Source organism: Ailuropoda melanoleuca, chromosome 6, assembly GCF_002007445.2.
Source record: "Ailuropoda melanoleuca isolate Jingjing chromosome 6, ASM200744v2, whole genome shotgun sequence".
In the NCBI taxonomy this organism is placed as follows: domain Eukaryota; kingdom Metazoa; phylum Chordata; class Mammalia; order Carnivora; family Ursidae; genus Ailuropoda; species Ailuropoda melanoleuca.
The window spans coordinates 116,516,604-116,527,343 of NC_048223.1; the positions used below are offsets into that span (position 1 = coordinate 116,516,604).

The window sequence follows — 10,740 nt, forward strand, 5'->3', positions numbered from 1 at the left end:
CCAACCCCCTTTCCGGGTGGCTTCAGGTTCCCTGCCAGCCTGGGCACGGTGGGGCTAGTGTCCCTACAGCTTAAAGGAGGGAGGGATTTCTGAACTGGAGACAGTTATTTCTGGAGGTCGGTAGTTCAGGCCACAGGGAGGTGCGTCTCCAAATGCACCCCACCACAAGAGGCTGGACTGAACACCCTGTATCCTTGGGCCTCGGGGAAAAGGATGGGGGGGGGAGGGGGAATGCTGCAAAGCAAGACCACAAGAACCTGGGAAGGGTGAAAACCCAGGCAACACCCCAGCCCAGAGCTGGCGTCAGAGGTCTGAAGCTTGAGACAGGGTCAGGCTTCTCCGGGCATGAGGGCAAAGCCAAAGCCCACACCTGTCTTGTGTGTGAGTGTGTATATGCATGCGTGCTCTGGGAAAGTTGGGGGGGTGAGGCACAGATGATCTCTCTTAGCTAAGGTCAGGTACCCAGCCAACCCCAGAAAACACACCTCTAACCTCCTCTCTTGCCTGGAGGGTTTTCCTAAAGGGCTTCCCCTCCCCACCCCAAAGCAAATTATGCCCGGAATAAAGAAGTCGAGAAATTGACTTGAATATAAAAATACATCAGATGAAACCAGAGAGGGTCAGGGGAGACCCCCAGGGCAGGGAGGTGGGTAGTTGGGCAAGCAGGGGAGTGTGTCCAAAGACCCAGACCCTCCACTGATGAAGCTGGTGGTGGAAGCAATCTGGCTCTCAGGACTTTGCTCTTCTCCCCCCTCCCAATCGACTTTTCTCGGGTCTCACGGCAACCTAGTCACCAAACGCAGGCATTTCTTCCTCCTTAAGAGAAATGGCATGGGCCTCTAAGTAATAGATTTAAAGGATGCCAAATTTTTTTTCTCATTAATTGTAAACGTGCAAAATACCTGCTGGTACTTCACTTTAGAAGAATGCAATTGGCAAGAAGGGGGAAAAAAAAGGAAAAAAGAAGCGGCTGATGAATAGATAATAGATCTTTAACCACCAATAAACAGAGAGCAGCGCCAGCAGCCTGGGGGATGTGATCATAATTATGCCGCTGCGTGAGCCAATGGGGACGAGGGAACTCGGCCCTAAAATCATCCCAAAACCGAAGGCGAGCTCGAAAATGCGGACACGGCCTAGGACCGGAGACGCGATCTGCAGTCCCTAGTTGCAAGCCCTGCACAGCAACCCGCCCCTGGGAGGACAGATGGCGGAATAATAATAGAAATAATAATAATAATAAAACAACAACAGCAGCAATAATAATAATGACACAACTAACGCAAGTCATAACGACAGCGTAACAATAACAGTAATACCACGTCGCCTTTCCCCTGACCTTGGACCCCCTGGTCCCAGATATTACCCTTAGGAAAGGTTTGGGGGAAGGAGGTGAGCACCCTCCCAAGAGAGAAAAATCTGGGAGCCTGTGGGGCTGGTGGGAAGCCCGTCGCCTGGGCAGGGTCGTTGGCTTTATCTCAACTTGCAAACGAACAAATCGGGTCAAGAATCGCGAACGCAGCGACCCCGGGACTTCGACGCTACGCGTGGTTGGAGGACCCCCCCACCCCCAGCCCAGGCTCCATCCTCACCTGGGAAACCGCCTGGAGTTCTGCTGGGGGTGGGGACTGATGTAACCGAACGGCTCCGTTAGCCCTCGCCCGGAATCCATCCCTGCCTGCTTACCCTCGCGGTGCTCCGGGGGCGAGCCCAGCTTCCCGGACGCGGGGCCACGGGGGTCAGCAGCTGCCGAGAGCTGGGCGCGAGGGATCTGCGTGTCCGTCTGTCCGTCTGTCCCACCAGCTCGGGATCCAGGGGGCCGCAGCAGAGGCGGCGCGGCCCGGGGACTCTGCAGGGACCGGGGTGCCCCGGAGGGAGTGGTGGTGGTGAAGGAGGAGGCGGTGGCAGAAGGGGAGGAGGTGGGGAAAGAGGAGGAGGAGGAAGAGGAGGAGGAGAAGAAGGAGGAAGAGGAGGAGGAGGAGGAGGAGGAGAAGGAGAGGAGGCCGAAGGAAGAGGAGGAGGCGAAAGAGGAGGAGGAGAAGCCACAGCGGGCGCCGCGGGAGCGAGTGAGCTTGGAGCGCGGGGCGAAGGCGCGGCGAGGCCGGGGGCCTGGCGGGCGCAGGAGGCTCGGCCGAGGCAGCGGCGCCGACTCCGTTCCACACTCGGCCGGGATCCAGGCCTCCGGGTTCCCGGCGCTCGCCTCTCTCTGACGCACTTTAAAGAGTCTCCCCCCTTCCACCTCAGGGCGAGTAATAGCGACCAATCATCAAGCCATTTACCAGGCTTCGGAGGAAGCTGTTTATGTGATCCCCGCACTAATTAGGCTCATGAACTAACAAATCGTTTGCACAACTTGTGAAGAAGCGAACACTTCCATGGATTGTCCTTGGACTTAGGGCGCCCTGCCCGCCTTTTGCAGAGGAGAGAAAACTTTTTTTTTGCCTCCCCCGAGAAACTTCCCCCCTCCTCCCTGCCTCTAACTCCGATACCCCCACGCCATCTCGCCAAAAAAAAAAAAAAAAAAAAAAAAAAAAAAAAAAAAAAAAAAAAAAAAAAGAAAGAAAGAAAAAAAAAAGAAAAAAAATTACCCCAATCCACGCCTGCAAATTCTTCTGGAAGGATTCTTCCCCCTCTCTCCAGGTTGGGCGCGTTTGGTGCAAGATTCTCGGGATCCTCGGCGTTGCCTCTCCCTCCCCCTCCCCCCTCCTTTCCTTTTCCTTTCCTTTCTTTCTTCCTTTCCTCCCCCCACCCCCACCCCAAACAAACAAGTCCCCAATTCTCGTCCGTCCTCGCCGCGGGCAGCGGGCGGCGGAGGCAGCGTGCCGCGGTCGCCGGGAGCCGGGAGCCTCGGGCGCCCGCTCCTCGGCGCAGCATGTTCCAGCCGGCGCCCAAGCGCTGCTTCACCATCGAGTCGCTGGTGGCCAAGGACAGTCCCCTGCCCGCCTCGCGCTCTGAGGACCCCATCCGTCCCGCGGCGCTCAGCTACGCCAACTCCAGCCCCATAAACCCGTTCCTCAACGGCTTCCACTCGGCCGCCGCCGCCGCCGCCGGCAGGGGCGTCTACTCCAACCCGGACTTGGTGTTCGCCGAGGCGGTCTCGCACCCGCCCAACCCCGCGGTGCCCGTGCACCCAGTGCCGCCGCCGCACGCGCTGGCCGCCCACCCCCTGCCCTCCTCGCACTCGCCACACCCCCTCTTCGCCTCGCAGCAGCGGGACCCGTCTACCTTCTACCCCTGGCTCATCCACCGCTACCGATATCTGGGCCACCGCTTCCAAGGTACGTGCCACGTCGCGGGGCTGCGGCGCGCCGCGTCCTGTCCCGTCTTCGGCCTGCGCCGGGTGGGCGCTTGGGAAGGCCTGGGAGGAAGTGCCTCCAGCTCGTGGGCCCGCGCGCTCGGTTCGGAAACTGGGCGGCGAGGGACCGGGCATGGTGTTGGTCCCCAGTCTTCGAAGCTGCGGCCGCTTTGGGAGCTGGCCTGGGGCCGCTGGACCCCTTAGAGAGGAGCGCAAACGGAGAAGTTGTCCCCGAGTGCTCTCGGGTGGAGACAGGCTGGGACAGCCTTCCCAGAGCGCCCGCCGCCAAGGAGTCCCGGAGCCCGCGGGGTACCCAGGCTCTCCGTCTCCTCCGCGGTGCCCTTGTTGCCCTAGCTCCGAGGGGCACGGCCACGGCCCGGCCGCCAGGTTCGCCTTCGACTGCGTAAGAGACCCTGTTCGCCACCCACTCTTTGCCCCTTCAAGCCTAGCCCCGCGACTTCTCAGTTTCCTACCCTCTTCGGGCGGCAAGGAGACCCTCGCACCCCCAGAGCGAAGCGAAGCCTGGGGGTTTGTTTTTCCTTTCTTTTCTTTCTTTCTTTTTCTTTTCTTTTCCTCTTTTTTTTTTTTTTCTTTTTTTTTTTGAGGCCTGGGAAGGAGCCTGGAACCCTCGCGGGTAGTAACCTCCGAGGCTCGGCACTCTCGGCAAGACCTGCTCAGAATCAGGGGCAGAGCGCCCGCGGCGGGAGGCGGGTTCGGTCTGGTTTTTGTTTTTGTTTTAAAAGAAATGAACCGTTTCAGGAGATAGGCTGGACGAAAAGATCTGTTTGAGTGTTTTCCCTTCTTGCTATTTTTTTTTTTATTTGTTTGCTTTTTTTCTCTGGGTGGGGGTAGGAGGAAAGTTAAAACTCCAGAAAAGCGGACGAGTAATTAGTTTAGTGGTGGGAGCTGGGGGAAAAGACCTACCTCCCGCGACAGCCGATCAATACTCGGCGGCTTGTCCATTCGTTAACCCTTCGCGTTCCTGCCAGAGCCTAGAATCCGATAGATGCCACCACCACCCCCAATTACAAACAAAACAAAACAAAAACAACCTTTCATCCTAATTCCGGGACCGGATTTGCCCCCATTCTCGCCTAAACTGTCAGTTTGTTTTTCTTTGTTTGGGTTTTTAGTGAATCGATTTCCCACCGTCCTGAATGAGCCCGAAACTACTCTGGCTTTGCTCGCAGTTTATGGCTCCTTTCCTCATTCTCTGCCAGCTACGCTCTTGGTGCCTCCACCAGGCCCTAAGTAGCCGGGATCTTCTGGGACCGCGGACAGTCCCATAGGACGCCCGAAACTCGGCAGCCCCTGGGTTTCGATCCCTTCTCTTGCGTCTTCTAGTTCTCTGGAGCGGGGCAGTGCGGAAGCCGGGTCCTCGGGAGGCAGTGGCTGCGGAAACCCGGAGCACCCTCCTGCGAAATTTCGGTTCCTGCCGGGCCACAGCCACACTCCCGGCCTCTGCACTGTCCCGGAGGGGAAGAGACTTAAATCATTCAAAACTGAGTTCCCAAGAAAACTCTGGATAGTGGCCCGCCGCCTCTCCATCCCGGGGGTTAAAGTTGCCCAAGGTTAGAAAAAATACAAACTTTCCCTGGGTCTTGGGCGTGAACCCCGGGGCCTGGCTCTGCTGCCCCTCCTCTGCCCCCGGGCTCCCGGGCCCGGAGATGGTGAGGCCCGTGGCGCCACGGCGGCTGCGAAGCCCGCTGAGGTCAGGAGCCTGGGGAATTTTCCCGCCGGGACAGCTTCTGGGTGGGTGCTGCACGGGTACAGGCTCGGTATTCTGGGCAGGCGGCTGGGCCGGCGTCCCTTTTGCGCACCTCTGGAGGGTCCCGGGTCCCCAGGGGCCGATCCGCACCAGCTGCGCAAAGGCCATGAGCGTTGTGCCCCGCCAGCCCGGCTCGGGAGAAGCGTGCGGCCCGGCCGGCCAGGACGGTCCCTTCTAACGGGACTTCTGCTATGTCCCTGGCAGGGAACGACACAAGCCCGGAGAGCTTCCTTTTGCACAACGCGCTGGCCCGAAAGCCGAAGCGGATCCGAACCGCCTTTTCCCCGTCCCAGCTTCTGAGGCTGGAACACGCCTTCGAGAAGAACCACTACGTGGTGGGCGCCGAGAGGAAGCAGCTGGCACACAGCCTCAGCCTCACGGAAACTCAGGTGAGCGAGGCGTGCACCCGGGGACCCCACCCCACATCTCTGGCCCCCCGCAGCTAGCACACAAGTGTGGAGCTCCGAGAGGGCCTTTGGCAAAGAGTGCTGGAGCTGGTTCCACACTTGGGTTCAGAACGTATAAGTTTTGAGGTGCCTGGCTTCCTTGGGCTCCAGCAAGGGGCTGTAAGGGCCGACCCACCCCAGGCTTTGGGGAGACCGGCTGAATAGCTCCCTCCGGTCTGGCTGGGCATGACTTACAGTTTCTGGTTAAGACACCTGTGCACTTTTGGTGAGACTTTCGGTTAGAGTCTGGGGACTCAGCTGGGCACCTGGAGAAGGAGAGCGCAGAAGGGTGGGGGGCAGGGGTGGGGGATGCATGAACCTCGAGTCTGGAGATGTCTGGGAGTGGGTTAAATGAGTTCTGTGCTACTGCAGACCCAAGGTTCACATCTACGGCTCCAGTTAACTCCCCTTGAGGGGATCCGAGAATCAGAAGGCAGAGGCCAGACATCCTAGGTGCGTCCCTAAATAGTGAAATGGAGCTGGAAGGCTGCAGAGAAGGGCTGCCTCGGGGGACAGACCCTTGCGGCGCAGCAGGGCTTGGAGGCGGGCCTGGCTCCGGCCTGCTGGGGTCAGGGAGGGCGCTTAGGGCTACAGTAGGCACTACTGTACTTGAAGCCGCAGGGCGAGGTCAAAGTTCCCGGCAAACAGTAACATTTTGGGGCAGATTAAGTTGCAACACTTTTTCTAGGAGGCGCAAAGAGGTCGAGGCTTTTGTTTTTAAAACGTCCCCCTGGACAAAACCGAAGAGGGCCTCGCGGGTTGGTGCGGGGCCCGGCACAAGGCGCGGCCCGGCTGATTTCTCCTGGATAGCCGAGGCCGCGGTGGTCTTTGTCCGCCTCGCTGCCCACGCTGCCTGGAGTCTTTGTGTGCGTGTCAAGCCCCGAGCGCACCGACGCGCGCCTTGGGCGAGCGCCGGGGAGAAATGAACCGTCCTCCTCCTCAATTAGCAAACTCAAAGCAAATTAAACTCAGCCTTGTTCCAGCTCGGCTTTTTCATGGGGCACTTTGGGGGACTGGGGCATTGGGGAGAGCAAGCCGGGACCTGGGCCGGCCTTCTAAAAGGAGGGAGTGGGGCGGGCTTCAGGGGCCTGGGCTGCTGCTTTCGGGAAGGGACAGGCCTGGGGGCAGGGGAGGTGCCCTCACCAGCTTTTCCCTCACTGTACCGCACTGCTGAGAAGCTGGGACAATGTTGGCTTCTCGCATGGTGGCCGAAGGGGACCCACTGCCCAGCTCCCCCAGGGAGGTGATGGGGATTGCAGTCCAGCCCTACATCGTTGCTCCCCGGACCTCTAGCAGCTGCTCTGGGGAGATGCGGCAGCCAGCCCCGCTCTGATGGGAGGTGATGTGACCAGGTTACGAGCTGGGGGCTGGTGGGTCCTGGGGCTGGTCTGGAGGAGGGAGGGGAGGGAGTTCCACCTCTTCTCCTCTCTTCTTTCTTAGTTTCTCTCTCACTTCCTCCTTATCCCAAGGTCTTTCAGAAGCTTTCACTTTTGAGCTTCTTTTCCTAGCTGGAATGGTACAGCTGGGCTGGTCCCCAGGCCTCTGCATCCCACCATCCCCCAGGCTTCCTCCAGTACTCCCCCGCCCCCCAACTCGTGCTCACCTGCAAGAGTCCTGGGCAAGGAAGAGGAAGCTCAGGCAAATCCTGACTGCCTACCCAGGGCCGAGGCTTTGCAGAGGAAGCACTATATTTAGGCAATGCTGCGGAAACAGACAAAATAGAAAGCACATTGGGCCTTGCACAAGAAAGCTGCCAGAGCCGGCCGGGAATAAGGTCTTCCCTGCACTGGCTAGGTAGAGGGAGGCAGAGACTTGTCTTTTTATTTTACCTTACTAATTATTGGTGTAGGGGTTTCCCAGGGTTTGCGAGGCTTTTGCTCTCAGCAGGAGGTGGGTGTCCCCTTCAGGACCAGGCGCGCGCAGGGGCACTGTGCCCTCTGGACCATCTAGCCTGGGGGAAGCGCCCCGCCGGGGCCCAGAAAGGCAGGGAGCAAGGCTTCCTAGCTGACAGCACTAGGAGCTCGGATCCCAGAAGGGAGGCCTTGGGGAGGCCCGCCCTTCGGATGCGCAGCTGGGGGACTGGGCTCTTGCAGGCGCCACACGGAGGAGGAAGCGGCAGGAGGGCGCTGAAGAGGTACTAACGCGTCCCCTCTGCATCTCGTCCGCAGGTAAAAGTATGGTTTCAGAACCGAAGGACGAAGTTCAAAAGACAGAAGCTGGAGGAAGAAGGCTCAGATTCGCAACAAAAGAAAAAAGGGACGCACCATATTAACCGGTGGAGAATCGCCACCAAGCAGGCGAGTCCCGAGGAAATAGACGTGACCTCAGATGATTAAAAACACGAACCGAACCCCACAGAAACGGACACCACGGAGCAAAACAGAGACAGGGAGAGGAGGGGTAGAAGAAGAAGAAAAAAAAAAACCTACAAAACAAAAACAAACCACACACACACATTCACCGAGAAGAGGAAGAGGGAGTCAGAGAGAGCGGCGGCGCGTCGAGGACTTTGGGCAGCGAGGGCGCAGGGTCCTGATCCCAGGCTGCGCGGAGATGGCCGAGGACGCAGGCTTCTTGATCAACATGCAACCCTTGTCTAAAGAGGCAGCTGAGTGAGAGAGCGAGAGAGAGAAAGAGAGAGTGAGAGAGAGAAAGAGAGAGTGAGAGAGAGAGAGAGATCCAAATGTGGCACAGCCGAAGGCGCTCTGAACAAGGGAAGCTGTCAGTCAAACGCCAACCCAGCGAGACAAGATGATTGGCAGGTATTCCGTTTATCGCAGTCCTGATTTAAAAAAAAATAATAATGATAATAATAATGATGGTAAAAGAAAACCCCAACCAGGCACAGGACTTTTTCTTTTGCACTTCGCAGAGTTTCCCCCCAATCTTTAAAAATAATTAGTAATACTAGCAATCGAAATTCCATATCCAGCCCCATCCCACACCTGTTCAAAAACTTGAATTGCATGTAGCAGTTGTTGGGCGAATGGTGTCTAAAGACAGAAAATGAATTGTAATTTTATTTTCCTTTTAAAGACAGGTTCTGTGTGCTTTTTATTTTGATTTTTTTTTCGAGAAATGTGCAGTCTGTAAACACTTTTTGATACCTTCTGACGTCAAAGTGATTGTGAAAGGTAAATGAAGTAGGCTCAGCGATAGTGGTCCTCTTACAGAGAAATGGGGAGCAGGATGGGGGGCTGGGGGTGGCTGGGGAGGGTGCCCACAAGAGGAGTCAGGACTTGTGCTGGGAAAGAAAAACCCTAAATTGATTCTATTTCTTGAACATTCCCTTTCCTAACATCCCGAAGGCTTAAAACCACGAAGTAAACTCCTTTCGGTGGTTGGAGAGATTGGCCGAATTCAACCATTCACTGTAAGGCCATTCCCAAACTTTAAATCTATCTATTTCAAAAACTGAAGGACTGTAGTTAGCGGGGATGATGTTAAGTGTGGCCAAGGACATGGCGGCAAGTTTTCAAGCACTGAGTTTCTATTCCAAGATCATAGACTTACTAAAGAGAGTGACAAATGCTTCCTTAATGTCTTCTATACCAGAATGTAAATATTTTTGTGTTTTGTGTTAATTTGTTAGAATTCTAACACACTATATACTTCCAAGAAGTATGTCAATGTCAATATTTTGTCAATAAAGATTTATCAATATGCCCTCAGAGTAGTTGTTTTGAGAAATTGAAGTGAGTTTTTTTTTTTTTTAAGTATCTATAATTTGAGTGTGGTCCTTCTCCAATGAGGCCCAAGAAACCCAGGCTCCTCACCCACAAAAGGGCCAGACTGATGGATTCTTGGGCATTTTAAAGAGAGATGAGGGTGGAAAAGGGAGAGGATTAGGAAAACTTAAGTCCTTCAGAAAAGGGTTGGGAGGAAAGTTTCCCAACCAGACTTTTGCCCATTGCAAGGCTCCCTGAGGGACTTTGGTTTGAATTTCAGGTTAAAAAATGCTTACTTCTTTTTAACTTCTAGTTGTTGTTGTTGTTGTTTTAATCCAGACTATAGTTACGCATTGAAGAATATTCCCCTAGGATTGCAGGAAACACTTAGTAGAATCAGAATCCTGGGACTTTTAAACTGTGCTTCTGACTTCAAACCCCAAAGTACAAGCTCCTCCCCCCACCCCCTTCCTTCTCTTCCCTTACTTCCTCCCTCCCTTCTTTCCTCCTTCCCTCCCTCCTTCCTTCCTTCCTTGCTTCCTTCCTTCCCTGCTTCCCTCCTTCCCTCCTTCCTTCCTTCCCTCCTTCCTTCCTTCCCTCCTTCCTTCCTTCCCTCCTTCCTTCCTTCCTCTCTGTCGGGCCCCAATCTGCTGAAGGTGGGGAGGCAAGCCCAAAGGCCTCAGCAGCCTTATAAGGCAAGCATTCCGAGAAATCTTCAACTCTTAATTTTAACATTAAAGAAAAAGTTGTAACCAGTCTTGGAGGAAACTTAGCTTTTTTTTCCCTTCCTCCTTCCCCCTTCTGGGGGTACGAGGTTGTTTTTGCATGCTTCATTTGCTTCTTATCCTGATAGGCTGCATTAATCAGTTTTATTTCCATTGATAGAGAAACCTCGTCTGTTCTGTTCGAGCTACAAAGCGTCCTGCGAGCTTTTGTGAAAGTGCAAATCAGTTTAAGCAATTATCATACCAGGAATATGAAGGGGAAAGAGGAGGCCTTGCCCAGTGGTCTCCTTTAATCTCTTAATCCACGGATCCAGGGGGGCCGCCTGGACATAATTTAGGACAATCTCCCCACCCTTTACACTGTGATAAGGCCAAGTTACAATGCAGGGCAAAAATACAAGCTTTGTTAACACCCTGCCTTGAAAAGTTAAGATTAGACATTCCGTGCACGTGTGGGGACTATAGGGCACTATGGAAATTTTTCTTTCTTTATTTTTTTCCTCCCCTCCTCTCTTCTAAAGTAGAATTCATTCTTGGTTTCTCTCCCTCTTTTTTTTCTTTATCTCTGCCTGTCTCTCCTTTTTTTCTCCTTCTCGGTTCCTCTGGAGAACCCTGGCTGTCCATGGCATATTTTCACGCAGACTGCTCTGGGAAGGTGTGTGTATTGTGGGGGACACTTGGCTGCAGGAGGATGCTGGGGTGAGGCGAGCTGCCTGGAGAGTTCCAGGCTAGCTTCTCAAAGGGACAGGTGCTACCCTGGGTATCCTGGAAACTCAAGTTGGCTTTGAGTTGCTTTGACAGCAAGACCTCCCTGTCGGGTGGCTGTCCCCAGTGCTTT

General features: G+C 55.1%; 1 protein-coding gene across 2 annotated transcripts; it reads left to right on the plus strand.

Moving 5' to 3' along the window:
• The first annotated feature begins 2,181 nt into the window (after positions 1-2,181).
• Positions 2,182-9,174, plus strand: EMX2 (empty spiracles homeobox 2). Of its 2 annotated transcripts, XM_011222814.3 has the most exons (3): positions 2,182-3,278; positions 5,268-5,452; positions 7,678-9,174. In XM_011222814.3, exons 1-3 carry the CDS (start codon positions 2,873-2,875, stop codon positions 7,843-7,845), a joined length of 759 nt encoding a protein of 252 aa, XP_011221116.2. In that variant the 5' UTR covers positions 2,182-2,872; the 3' UTR covers positions 7,846-9,174. The 2 variants fall into 2 exon arrangements, with proteins under 2 accessions (XP_011221116.2, XP_034519231.1); XM_034663340.1 differs by lacking the exon at positions 5,268-5,452 and having other exon boundaries at positions 2,260-3,278; positions 7,678-7,781.
• The last annotated feature ends 1,566 nt before the right edge of the window (positions 9,175-10,740 follow it).

Excerpts from the sequence above, each read along its gene's own strand:
- EMX2 (XM_011222814.3), top strand. The coding sequence starts at position 2,873 with ATGTTCCAGCCGGCGCCCAAGCGCTGCTTCACCATCGAGTCGCTGGTG. Across the intron at positions 3,279-5,267 it reads TCTGGGCCACCGCTTCCAAG|GGAACGACACAAGCCCGGAG; the intron begins GTACGTGCCACG and ends TGTCCCTGGCAG. Across the intron at positions 5,453-7,677 it reads TCAGCCTCACGGAAACTCAG|GTAAAAGTATGGTTTCAGAA; the intron begins GTGAGCGAGGCG and ends TCTCGTCCGCAG.